We start from the raw sequence: 14,530 nt of genomic DNA on the forward strand, positions 1-14,530 counted from the left end.
TGCTTCTTTTAATACATTCTTTTCAATTTTATAGAAAATCAAATCAGAAAATCATTTATTGATTCGCCAATTCAAAATGTAGCTTTTAATTAGTTTAAATTAACTAAGCAGATTGCTTCAAAAATTACCAATAGTAATTTCTAATTTTTATTTTTTTCTATCGCAATTTCATATTTTTGAATGAACTGAAATAAAAATAAAGTGTCAAAAAATTAAAAAGTGTCAATTTAGAATATTAAATTTAGATGGAAAGTAACAAATGAATTAACCTATGAAAGTTGTTGTTTCCTACAACCTTGAATAGCCTTGAATTTGGGATTCCTTATTATTGCTTGTGTTCTAAAAAAAAAACAAATAGAGTATAAACAGCAACAGCATTTAAAATTATTTGAGAATATGGCAACCCTAATTTTATTTTTGGATTTTTGGTAGCTTGGTTTTGTAACGCTTGATGAGAATTATGATTTATAATACTTCTTTTTGGTAAATTATGTTCGTTTTAAGTTTTAATGGACCATTCATTTTAGTTTCTGTTCATTTACTGATTAATAGTAATTTCTTTCTTATTTAAGATTGACATGGTATTTTTTTATAAGTTTCTGTTCAGTTAAGATTTTCATTTATTCATATTTGTGATTATCATTTATTCAATTATTCAATTCTATTATTTCATTTATTCAATTTGTGATTATTTTGGGTTTTAATATCGCTCTTTACGTTTTTAATTTTTTTTTTTTAGAAAAACACTTCTTTCAAGTTGATCACAAAAGAAAGATTTAGGAAAATTATGACATTGAATTTTATTGAATTATTGACATTGAAATTATGACAAAATTATGGCTATCATCTTAGCAGTAACATTTTAATGCTTTTTTATTTTTTGCATAGTTTTCTCTTAAGACTTTTTTAATTATTTGGATTCCATCTAAATTAGACTTACTTTTCAAGCACTTATCTCCAGTTTTCCCCAGAGGACACAAGCAGACACCATTGCTGCTACACAGACCTTTAGGTCCACAATGGCATTTATTATGACAGTTGGTTCCTGACCTGCTATTAATGCAAGGCAAATCTGTCACTTGCATGTTTTCATTTCCATCGTTAACATAACCATCCGCTGAATCTTCGTTTCTTTTGTTTATCAATAAATTGTCAGTTTTTAGAAAACATGATCCATCCGAAGATTGACATCTATACCCAACTGGGCAATTACATATCTAGAAAAAAAAAAATGTTTTATTTGCCATCTATGTTGAAACATAAAAGCAACATGACACAATCAAAGGTAGCAGGCAATATGTACTATCCTTTAAGATCGAGGATTCATGCTCAAGCCGTACCATAGTCACGTTCATTGACAAAAACTAATCTTTAGGAATGACATTTTTTTTGTGTCAGACAAGAAGTGATGAAGGAAAGTATTAGCGCAGTAGAGAAACTGGTTTGGAAAAATTGAGTCAACGTTACTTTGTTCCAGCTATTACCTACTAATAAGGTTCTTTCTGACAACACTGTTGATCAATAATGTGAACTAAAACGACCCAACCCACTATTGAAATCGTTATTTGTCAATTTTGTTGGTCAGTTCTAAGCGGGGAACTTCAAGGGTAGACATCATGAGGTAATTTATTTTTTTATAATTTAGAAGCGAAAAAACAATTAATTTGTCATGAGGGTTTTTTACATATTGTTAACACGATCTCTTGCCTAGAATAAGATTCAAGAAGGTACTTTCTTTTGAATTACTTATCTCTTTTTCCTCGAAAGAGCAGTGAATAAATCTTGTTGTGTATTACGGAAAAGCTTATAGTGAGAATTTGATCAGATAGTGAAAAAGCTTATAAACTTTGAAAATTACTGGACTAAACTTGAGTTTAATTAAAAATGGTAAAACAATGGATTTTGAAAATATTGCCGTTTATTTCCAGCAAAAATAAAAATTTGGGTACTCACGAAAATTGTTATTGATCAACAATTGTTCATGAAAAAAAAAAATTGTTGCAATGGTTGATAAAAATTGTTTATCAACAATTTGTTCACCAGAAAAAGCCTAAGCTTTGTCTTTGTATGTTTAACCAGATTCATGTTAGAAATGTAAAAGCGTTATGTGCATGCAATGTAGAGTTTTTTATTTGTAAGTTTACAAAGCAAAAGGATTATGCTCGTATTTTAGTGAGATGTAAAATTAAAAGGATTCTAAAATTAATTAAATTAAAGTAAGGTAGTAAAACAATTGGAAGAAAAATTAAAGCGTAATAGACTAATGTTAACCTGAACCCAAAAATTAAATGTGCTGTAATCAATTTGTCTAAAATCAGTCGAGTCTCCTGGACTCATGTTAATGGGTTTCAGCCTGTTTGATCCAGTGTTAACTTTTATGCACTAAAACTTAAATTCATAAATTTTTTGTCTACCAAAATTTTAAAACACAAAAATTTTCTGCCTTGGCTGATTCTGAATAATCAGGTAACAATCAATGCCAGTTAATTCTCCCATTAATTTGACTGCATTATTGACTTAAAACTGATGTCCCTTGCTAATTTTAAACGATATACTACTACTACTACTACTAATAACTCACTGTAGCACCAAGCCGCCTGAGGCCAACACAGCTACGCACGCTCCTCCTCCAACCTAATCTATTTAAAGCCTCCCTCTTTATACCCTCCCAGGAAGTTCCCATTTCCTTTAAATCTTTATTTATGACATCCTCCCAATTCAGACAAGGACGACCTGCTTTCCGTGTAGCCCCAGACGGTTGGCCAAAAAGGACAATCTTCGGTACAACTAGTTTTATTCTTAATTATAATTTGGACCTAAACTGTAAAAGCTACAGGCGAACAGAAAAGTGCTGAAATTGTAAGAATGGACAAGCAACAGTCACACTTGCACAAAGGTATGTTGGACACGCATGTAAATATTTTTTTTAAAGTTTCATAGAAGCAGTTGCATTAAAAGCAAACTTCATTTACTTCTTTTACTCACATGATTCGTATTCAAGTTTTATGGGAGGACCAGACTACCTTTTCTTGAAGGGTGGAAAAAGCATTTCCCCATCGCTTATTTATTTTTCTGACTATCGTAGGATTTCATCATTTTTACACATTTTGTTTCATCTGTCAAGGGGGAGGTGAGAAGAGACTTCTATTTTTCCACAATTTTCATCTTTTGCAATAGGGTTTCTTGGGAAAAGGGGAGAGGTACTTAAACTTTCTACTTGAATCTTCAAAAATTTGAGCAAGAAACTGTCTTAAAACGTGCTTCTTGTAATTAATTAGTGATGTTTTAGACGAAATCTTCAAAATTTCTTAGCTGAGAGAAAAATCTATAAGTAGTTTTAAAGGGAAATTCTTATGATTTACATCCCCCTTCACAAGCCCAATCTGGTATGGTTCATTCCTGCGTGTAAATTAATGGCTAATAATCACTGCTATAAACCCATTTTTATACATTGCATAAAATTTTTAGCAAATACCCATTTTCAACTGATCAGTTCTCTGGATTTTATAGTTTTCTTAATATCATGTCTCTTGATATTTCCAAAATTACCTTGGTCTTCAATGAGGAATTGTCTGCGTCATAATGAAAACGTAAGGGGTTTTTTGCAACAATAGGGGTAAGTGGTTACCACGTAAGTGGTTTTTTGCAACATAGTTGCGAGAGCATAAGAACATGGAACATCGAAATCTTAGGAACTTTAGAAATTTTATTATTGATGTGTCTGCCATTCAATTTCACTTTCAAGTTATGATACGATGCTGAGCGCTAAAAATTGTAATAAAAGTAATATGTTAAGGAAAATTCATTGATTATCCAGCAAAAACTTCATGTAAGGTACTTCTTGCCAAATCTACTGTATCAATAAAACAGAAAATCTAAAAAATCGGCAAATAATCTACATATCGAATTCCAAATATGACCCACCTATTTTTGGATATGCAATATTTCTTTGGGTGACTTAATTATGAACATATAAGGTCGATATTCAGTTAAGCACGCTAAATTGAAGCTCAAATCTCAAAAATGAAGAGTAAAGAAATAAGGTAGTTTGATCTGGGGTTTGGAGGGCTTCAATAAAGATTCTCTGTTTGGAAATGCATTAACAACTTATCTTTGACAAAATAAATGACAAAACAGCTAAACAGTTGACAAAAATACTAAACAAGTGACAAAAAAGCTTTATGACAAAAAAGCTAAACAAGTTTAATATAGCTATTTCAAAATTAGATTTAACTTTAAGCTAGCAACACTGCAAAGGTTACTGCTTTAAGACAGCATTCTTTCAAATACCGAAACAGAAACAGGCTCTTACCTTCGCACACATATGACCATAGGTTCCTTCACTGCATTTTTCATCACAAGTTAAGCCCTTGTAACCTGACAGACATTGACACCCATCTCGATTGGCATTACATCTAGCTCCATTTCTACAGTCATCACAGTTAAGAGAGCAGTCTTTGCCAAATGCACCAGCTATACATTCTAATAGCAATAAAAGTAAAAGAAATATATTAGAGAGATAGAATAACAAAACTAACATATCATAAAAAAAAAACCTGAAAACTAGCCACTAATTTACTGATTTAACAGGAATTCAGAAACTAGTCAGGGGCGCCACCTGGGATACGTTTTGTGAAGAATCAACCTTATTTTTGCGAGATGACACAACCAATAAAAATTTAGCATGCATGTTAAGTGGGAATGCATTAAACATTAGAAAATTGGAAGCATTTGTCTCAGAGATAGATAATCTTATCATGGAGAACATAGGTGTCATCCAATGTCTTCTTCAATCTTCAAAATTTCGAAAGACCGGTAAAAACAGTAGAACAGACAGTGTGTCCTATTATATCGTTATTAGAAAAGGCAACTAAAAGCTGCAATGAACAGTTTTGGGAGTATAGGGCCAACTAAACTAGACAGTTCTCAAAGATTTATTTTAATGAGTTTCCAGTCCGGCTGTTGTTGACATCAGAAACTGTTTTAGATAGCAAAAAATCGAAGGATTATCGTGATGTAACCTGTATTGAATCTAAAAATGACGAGAAATAAGCTTAGCGTCAATACTCATCTGCAAAATATAATCACTAAATCAAAAAGTTAGAATTCCACCTTGGATTTCACAGTCAATGTGATAGCGTTACTTTGTAAAGAGTGATATGTCTTCCGTATATTATTATTTGTTGTATTTAACCCAAGAATATTTTACATGTAAAGATGTTCTGGGGGAATTTTCAGAAGGCTTGGAATTACCTGGAGGAATTTTCTGTGGGAGATGCCTGGTGGAATTTTTTGCAGGAGAAATTCTTCACGAGGTAATTCCAAGGGGAGATATTCTCCATGGGGGAGTTTTTGTTGGAGCAACGTTCTATTGGAGGAGGGTACTTCTACAAAACATTCAAGGGATATTTTCAGAATAGTTTCTGTTTACTTTAAGTTTTGATATTGCTCCTAACTTTAAGTTGAAAAATTTCTTTTTTTTAAATTAATTTTCGACTGTTTTTGTAATTAAGGTCTTACCCCCCCCCCCCCGCGGAACAATGCCCCTACCAATAACAATTTTTAAGAACAAAAAATCCTGAAAAAAATCACCCCCCCCCTCCATGGTTGATTCCCTCCCCGATGAAAACCCCAGAAAATTATCTCGAGATGATTATCCCATGGATAAACGTCCCCACATACATTATTATTCTGCCAATAGAGAAAGTCAGACAAATGAAAAGAATTCTGTGAGAAATGCGGTATTGATTTATAGCTAGAGAAATAAGGGCAACATAAATATCATGGCAACATTAAATTGCCATGATAGATAATAGGTGTATTGATTTGAACGAATGCCATCTCGTAGGGCAAAAACCAACTCAAAAGCATCGAATGTTCCTCCCTTCTTTTGCTACGCATTGGATGTCTTCAACATTATAAAAAGCCTTTTTAAATGACTTTGAAACGATTTTGCTTAGTCATGGGCTGTATTCAGCGCAATTAGGACATTCACTTCTCTTTACAGATTAATTGAAACACTTTAATCTATGGGGATATTTATCCTATATGATCAAGAAGATAATCAAGGTTAACTGACATAGTTCGACCAAAGCTCTCCCTGAGTTGAATGTTTTGCTTGATCTGTTTCCTAAAACAAAGTTTGTTTTCATGGAATTTATATTGTTTGTATAGGATTCACTCACTTTTTGAAAGAGAGAGTCTAGGATCAAAAGGACTATCTTCTAATTCTTCACGAACGATGCTGTTGCTTCTTACATTTTCTGTATGAAGCTTTTTATCTACTCTCTTTTTTTCTTTGTAGGTTTTATGTCGAGGACTTTCCTCAAAGTCAATTGGGTTGTCTCCTCTCAATGGCCAAGAGTCTTCTTCATCAACTAAAAAAACAAAATATATTGTTATCTGTTCAACAGAAAACTAGAAATAAATTGGTTTTATACATGTCGGATGGTATTAAGCATTCAATAAAAAAACAAAACAAAAAAAAACAATTATTTTTCGAAGTACCTTTTGGTTTTATATACAATTTCAAAACGCGAATGTAGAAATATGAGGACTTCAACCAATGAAAAGGAGTAAGCTTATGTTCTCTTACCTACTTTTTCCTAAACTAAACAAAAATTTTTTTTCCAAAAGATAGTTTTCCAAAGAGAAGAAAAGAGGTAAATTAAATCAGGCAAGTGTAAAAACAGAGTCAAATAATGAATGAAATTAAAAATGAAAAAAAAAATATCTTTTACGAATAAATTTTACGAAAATTCAAACGAAAAGAACTGATTTTTCCATAATAGTCGAGCAAACCCTAAAAGGAGCAAAAATTTATACAACACTCACGCTCTATTTCATTTAATAAAGTCCAGATTTTTTTTTCTATTTAAGGCTCTCTTGGTTAAGAAACTTTTAATTGAAGCTTCTTTAGAACCTAAAATTTTTAGCTTAGAAGTAAAGAAAAAGAACATTTCGCACAACAAATCAATACAACCACATTATTTTTCAAAAAAATTATTGTCATTGGTAACCCCTTTCGCCCCAAACCCCAACTGGAATTTCCAATCTACTTGATCCACCTGTCAAATATTCCCTCACAATTTTCGTTGGGTCCCTTAAAATATCAATTTATAGTCATACTGATGTTTCAAGTACGCATTTTTGAGAGCTTGGATGCCGACAGTTTCTTTTGATTTAGTTCATTATTCCCCACCATATTCTGCAAAAGTTCACACTTAATATCCTTAACCGTTCCTTATTTATAAGAAGGTGCACCTTTTTGAGAACCTGGATGTTCACGGTGTCTTATGATTTAGTTCAAAACTCCCTGAAAGCTTTAACTTAATATGTTTAACTGATTTTTGAAGAGTTTTTTTTTTTTTTTTTTTTTTTTTTTTTTACATTACCCTTAACTTTTCCCGAAAGTTCTACTAAATACCTTAAGCTGTCTCTGACACATTCCAGAAATACAATTTGGACAAGCTTAATTACACTTGAAGTATATTTACTTAGCTTTTTATAACCCTCAACATTATAAAAAACTTCCGCTTAAAACCCTTAGGTATTCCTGAGAAATTGATCCATCATTTTGACAAGCTTGATGCGCGAAGTGTCTTTTGATTTATATACGGCCTTTTGACAACCTGGGTGCACATAGTGTCCTCGAATTTAGTTCAATACCCTTCATAACAATTCCCTGAACGTTTCAAATTACTGCTGGCCATTCGTGAGATTTTGTAGATGCACCCTTTTGACAACTGGATGCACAAAGACATTTAAGATTTAGTCTGATGCTTACCTCAATATTCCCTGATAGCCTATACAGCTAGTACCATCAAATTTTAACTTCTAGAGAATGTTGAATCACACAGTTCGTGGTAACAAATTATAATAAGGAGTGACCCGGCTCAATAATAACCGAAACTCTAAATAACGGAACATTGTTACCAATAGTTACATCAAATTGCATCAAAATTGCATTTTGATTCTGATTTTAAATATGTAAGTTTCTTCAAATTTAGTCTTGCCCATCTTTAGGTACGAGCCTGAGAAAATCTGCCTTATTTTAGAAAATAGGGGGAAACACCCCCTAAAAGTCATAGAATCTTAAAGAAAATCACACCATCAGATATAGCGTATCAGAAAACCCTACTGTAGAAGTTACAAGCTCCTATCTACAAAAATGTGGAATTTCGTATCTTTTGCCAGAAGACAGATCACGGATGCGTGTTTCTTTGGGTTTTTTTCCAGGGTTGATCGTATTGACCCAATGTTCCTAGAATGTCGAGAGGGCTCATTCTAACGGAAGTTAAAAGTGCTAGTGCCCTTTTTAAGTGACCAAAAAAATTGGAGGGTACCTAGGCCCACTCCCATGCACACTTTTCCCCCGAAGTCACCGAATCAAGATCTTGAGATAGCCATTCTGTTCAGCTTAGTCAAAAACTTAATAACCATGTCTTTAGGGACGACTTAATCCCCCACAGTCCCCGAACGAGGGGCTGCAATTTACAAACTTTGACCATTATTTACTTATAGTAATGGTTATTATGAAGTGTACAGACGTTTACAGGGGGACTTCTTCGCGTTGGGGTGGGGGCATGTCGGGGGGAGGGGTTACGCGGGAGGATCTTTCCATGGAGGAATTTATCATGTGGGAAGAGAATCTCCATGAAGTGGGCGCAGAATTTTTTTCTAGAATTATTAAAAAAAACAATGAGGAAATATTTTTTTTCACCTGGAAGTAACGACTAGCATTAAAACTCAAAACGAACATGAAATAATACGTATATAAGGTGGTTTGTCTCCTCCAGAATACCTTGCTCTTAATGCTAGAGTACTTTTGTAATTTCAACTATTTATTCTACGGCCTTTGTGATTCAAAGGTCAGTCTTAAAGATTTGGGATACAATTGAAGCTTAAGTGTAAAGAGCATTGTATTGATGGGGAGGGGGGACCCCTCATATACCTAATAAAAAATACACAAGTATAGAAGTTCGTTGTGTAAGTTAATTCGTAAGGAACGTTTGTTTATTACTTACAAAAATGTTCGTACAAAAAATAAAAAAAATCAAGTTACATTTTTAAGTAACCAAAAATTAGAGGGCAAATAGATCTCCTCCTCACCCCTTTTTTTATCAAAATCGTCCGATCAAAACTATGAGAAAGCCATTTAGCCAAAAAAAATTAATATGCAAATTTCGTTTTAATTATTCATGTGCAGTAAGCCAAAATCAAAACATGCATTAATTCAAAAAAGTTCAGAAATTAAATATAAGAAAAGCTATTTTTCTGCAAGAAAAGAGCGACATAAGAATTAAAACGAACAAAAATTACGCCGTATATGAAAGGGGTTCTCCCCTCACCAACACCTCCTTATTGTTTTAAAAAGTAGAGTTGTGACAAAGAGTTAAACTTTAGCTTAGAGAGCGGGGCGTTGCAAAGGGGAGAAACACTTTCATATACGGAAAAATTTTGTTCGTTCTAAGTTTAATTTCACTCCTTACTTGCAGTTAAAAAAAACTTATTTTTCATATTTTATCAAACAGTTCGTGATAACGAACAGTAGTAAGGAGCAACCCGGCTTAATAGTAACCAAAACTCTAAAAAACAGAATTTTGATACCAATAGCTACATCAAAAGAATCGCATTTTAATTTTGATTTTAAATATATAAGTTTCATCAAGTTTAGTCTTACCAATCAAAAGTTACGAGAAACAAAAGTTACCTGAAAAATATTTGCTTTATTTTAGAAAACAGGGAAACAGTTTTTATGGGGAAACACCCCATAAAAGTCGTAGAATCTTAACGAAAATCATACTATCATATTTAGCGTATCAGAGAACTCTACTGTAGAAGTTTCAAGCTCCTATTTACAAAAATGTGGAATTTTGTATGTTTTGCCAGAAGACAGATCATGGATGCGTGTTTATTTGTTTGTTTGTTTTTTGTTGTTGTTGTTTTTTTCTCCCAGGGGTGACCGTATCGACCCAATGGTCATAGAATGTTGGGATAGGGCTCATTATAAGGGAAATGAAAAGTTTTAGGGCCCTTTTTAAGTAACCAAAATATTGGAGGGCACCTATGCCCCCTCCCACGCTTTTTTCCCCAAAGTCACCGGATCAAGATTCTCAGATAGTCATTTTATTCAACATTGTCAACAACCTTATAACTGTGTCTTTGGGGACGACTTACTCCCCCACAGTCCCCGTGGGAGGGGCTACAAGTTACAAACTTTGACCAGTGCTCACATATAGTAATGGTTATTGGGAAGTGTACAGATATTTCATGGGGATTTTTTGGTCTTGTGGGGGGGGGGGAGCTGAGAAGAGGGGGCTATTTTGGGTGAAATCTCCATGGAGGAATTTGTCATGGGGGAAGAAAATTTCCATGAAGGTGGCGCAGTATTTTCTAACATTATTTAAAAAAGACAATGAAAAAATAAATATAACAAAGTTTTTATCAACTGAAAGTAAGGAGCAGCATTAAAATTTAAACGAACAGAAATTATTAAGCATATGAGGGGTTCACCTCTTCCTAATACCTCGCTCTCTATCTTAAGGTATTTTTAGTGATTTCAACTATTTATTCTACGTCCTTTGTAATTCAGGGTTCATTCTTAAGGAATTGGGAAAAAATTTAAGCTTTTACCACACATGCTGACGATGGGCACACATGTGCTAAAATTTAAGCTGACGATAGGGCGAAACCCCTCATATACGTAATAAAAATATGGGAATATAGAAATTCGTTACGTAAGCTAATTCGTAAGTTACGTATATCTTTTACTATTAAAAACGTTCACAAAAATTTAAAAGTTCTAGTTGCCGTTTTAAGTAACCGAAAAATTGGAGGGCATCTAGGCCTCCTCCCCCAGTCCTTTTTTCTTAAAATAATTCAATCAAAACTACAAGAAAGCCTTTTAGCCAAAAAAATAAATATGCTAAGTTCATTTTAATTATTCATCTGCGGAGATCCAAAATCAAAACATGCATTAATTCAAAAACGTTCAGAAATTAAATAAAAAAGCAAGTAAAAAACTTGCTTTTTTATTTAATTTCTGAAGAAATTAAATAAGGAGCGAAATCAAAACTTAAAACGAATAGAAAGTACTCCGTATATGAAGGGGGTGTTCCCTCCTCAACGCCCCACTCTTTAGGCTAAATGTTTTTCACTGTTTTAAAAAGTATAGTTGAGAGAAGAGTGAAACTTGTGAAGTATCCTATTGTGAAGTATCCTGTTTTTTTTTTATATTGAACTATTAAAAATTTTGGCTATGAAGCCGCTTCAATTAAGGTTACAGTGCCAAGGAAAGCTAAACCGGAAAGGAATGTGATTGCACTGATTCTTAATGTCTAATTTTCATGTCCTCTTTTTTGGACAATAGGTCAGAACTGTTATTAGTAATTTTACTCAAAAGGGATTTATTTCAACAAACAAGTGACCAAAACAAAATAAATCACAGTAAGGTTTTCATAACCAAATACTCACTTAATATTCGAGTATATACAAGGTTATAACATAATGGGGGTCAGTATGGTATCAGTCCGATAAAAGGTTAAAAATAATGCAGATTTTCAATCCACTTATTTGAATAACATTCTCCCTACCATCCACCCAAAGTTCAGTTGTAAAACTATAATCGAAGTTTGATGCAAATCTTATCCCAAAATAAAAAAATGGGCTAAAATCTTGATTCTTAGGCGGAAAAACCAATCGTTTTCTTAAACAAATATTCTAATTTTTAACCAATGAAGAAAACGATTTTAGTTAAAACAGAACATAATTAATTAATAAAGCTTTGTCAAATAAATTTCAAAGAAAAGCAAAGAACTGTATCAAATTAAAGACAAACGAAAACAAAGTATACTAACCATTCAAAATTAAATTGAACAGAAATCGCTGCTAATGGGTAAATGAAACCAAAAAAAAAAAAAAAAAAAAAAAAAAAAAATTAGATTTACATTGCCTAGGCAACGTCAAGTATTGGAGCAGCCTTTTGTCAGCGTGACCAAAATGATGTCTCGGGCAAAACAATTTGGTAAGAAACCCAAGGAAGGGGTGTAAAAATATTAGATGGACTTTGCAGTCTGTGAACCTTAAATATACAGGGATATTACATGACTTATTTCTTTATAATTGTATATTCATTTATGCATGTGTAACTTTTTCTCGGAGACAGCTCAATATTTTTTGGTGAAAATTGGCATCCTGGGATTTTGCGGTCTGGAAAAAAAAAAAACCTAGATAGGTCGCGACTTCCAGAAAATTCGTTAAGAGCCTTAATTTTGGAAAGAAATCCATAGACAGCAAGTAGAACAATAGGGAATTTTTTTATATGAGACAGCGGAACGCTACTTCAAAGGAATATTTCGACTCTATATCCAAGGGCCGTCCTCAGAAACAAATGAAGAAAAAACGAATATAAAAGAACTCTCATTAAAATACAATCTTTATAACCAAAATATTTTTAAAACAGCCCTAGCATCATCAAACAGTTCATGGTAACAAACTGTAAGCAAAGACCAACCCGGCACAATAGCAACCGAAACTCTAAAAAACAGAATTTTAATACCGATAGGTACATCAAAAGAATTGGATTTTTATGCTGATTTTATATATATATAAGCGTCATCTAGTTTAGTCTTATCCATTTAAAGTTACGAGCCTGAGAAAATTTGCCTTATTTTTAAAAAATGGGAAACAACTCCTGAAAGGCATAGAAACCATATAAAATTACACCATCAGATTCAACGTGCCAAAGATCCCTGCAGTAGAAGTTTCAAGCTCTTTTCTGCACAAATGTGGAATTTTGTACTCTTTGCCAGAAGAAAGATCACGAATGAGGGTTTATTTTTTTTTTCCAGGGGTGATAATATCGACCCAGTGGTCCTAGAATTTCGCGAGAGGCCTCATTCAAACGGAAAGTAAAAGTTCTAGTGCCCTTTTAAGTGAACTAAAATACTGGAGGTCAACTAGGCCCACTCCCACGCTCTTTTTCCAAAGTTAACGCATCAAAATTTTGCCATTTTGTTGAGCATAGTCGAAATATCTAATAACTATGTATTTGAGGACGATTTCATTCCAAGGAGTTCCCTGGGGAAGGGCTGCAATTTATGAATTTTGCCCTTTGCTTACATTTAGCCTAGAATTGGTTATTGCGAAGTATACAGACGTCTTCAGGGGAGATTTTTGTCTGGTGGAGGATTAGGGAGAGGGTTGCATGTGAGGATTTTTCCATGAAGGAATTTATCATGGGGAAAGAGGGTTTCCATGAAGGAAACTCTCCATGAAGGACTTCCCAGCATTATTTAAAAAACAATAAGAAATCAAATAAAAAACAAGTTTTTTCAACTGCAAGTAAGGAGTAACATTAAAACTAAAAACAAACAGGAATTATTACGTATTTGAAGGGGTTTGTACCCTCTTCAACGCCTTGATCTTAACGCTAGAGTTTTTTTTAGCAATTTCAAAAGATCTATTTATTCTAATTAAATGGTCTTTGTGATTAAGGGGTCATTTAAAAGAATTGGAACAAAACTCAAACTTTAGCATAAAAAGCGAGATACTGAATGGGGGCTGTCCCTCCCATATTACATATATGAAGAAGTCCGCTCAATCAATCAATTTTCAAACGAATTGGTTTGCCTTTTTTAGGATGTCACTTGCTCCGAAGGAGAAATTCAATTCGCGGCATAATTTCTTAATGTAACTGAAATTTCTGATGTACCACCCTATTAGAACCTTGATCTATTTGTTAATACTTATTTATCAATCCATCAAATAAAAATGTTGACAAAAAACCAGACGAAAATATTGATTATTACATACCAATGCATGTGGTTTTATCCTCCAGTAACTTCCAACCCACTCTGCAGGAGCAAATGGATCCATTTGATGTCGAGGTACAATAGTGGTCACATTTCCTAATAAGATCCTCACAGAAATTATGTACAATCTTGCTGATTGATTTGCTGACTACTTTTTGTTCTGCTTCATAGATCACTTCTTCATCTTCACTTAAGTTCTCCTCCGTTCTGTTCTCAAATTCTGAAATGTCTGTTTCCATTGTATGCATGATGAGGGATGGATCTTCAATTTCCCTATATTCATCTAGAAAGTCACCACTTTCGAATTTGGCTAAATTTTCAACTTTAATTTGAGACACAAGATCAGTTTTTTCGTGTTCTTCATAAGAAGGTGACAATTCAATTGAGTTGTTTTCTGCAAGTAAACAGCTAATTATAGCCTGCCGTCTTTAGATGACACTAAAAACACAAGGAATGTTCTTTTATGGTATTTGACTAAATTTTGTCACCTCTTGGTCATCTTATAAAATAAAAAGTGGCCGTATATGAATCCTATAAAGATACTACAAACCAAATTGATTCAACATGCTTTAGCAAGCTTTATTTTATGAGCTCAAAAATATGAAGTTAGGATAAATTTTGAAAACTAATATTAATTGTTGTGTTATATTACTTTTTAATATTTTGCATACTCCCAGAAATCAAATTTTTAATCAGTGCATTACCCTTCTGCCCAA

General features: G+C 33.2%; 1 protein-coding gene across 6 annotated transcripts in view; it reads right to left on the bottom strand.

The window, feature by feature from the left end:
* The window catches only part of LOC136040303 (multiple epidermal growth factor-like domains protein 6), an 88,757-nt gene that overhangs the window by 4,479 nt on the left and 69,748 nt on the right, over positions 1–14,530 (bottom strand). For all 6 annotated transcript variants that reach the window (XM_065724575.1, XM_065724570.1, XM_065724566.1 and 3 more), the window contains 4 exons: positions 13,816–14,208; positions 6,186–6,377; positions 4,313–4,482; positions 941–1,217 (listed from right to left, as the gene is read on the bottom strand). In XM_065724575.1, coding sequence (XP_065580647.1) covers positions 941–1,217; positions 4,313–4,482; positions 6,186–6,377; positions 13,816–14,208 — 1,032 coding nt within the window. The remainder of the gene's footprint in view (positions 1–940; positions 1,218–4,312; positions 4,483–6,185; positions 6,378–13,815; positions 14,209–14,530) is intronic.

The sequence above is a fragment of the Artemia franciscana genome, chromosome 2 (genome assembly GCF_032884065.1).
Source record: "Artemia franciscana chromosome 2, ASM3288406v1, whole genome shotgun sequence".
NCBI lineage: Eukaryota > Metazoa > Arthropoda > Branchiopoda > Anostraca > Artemiidae > Artemia > Artemia franciscana.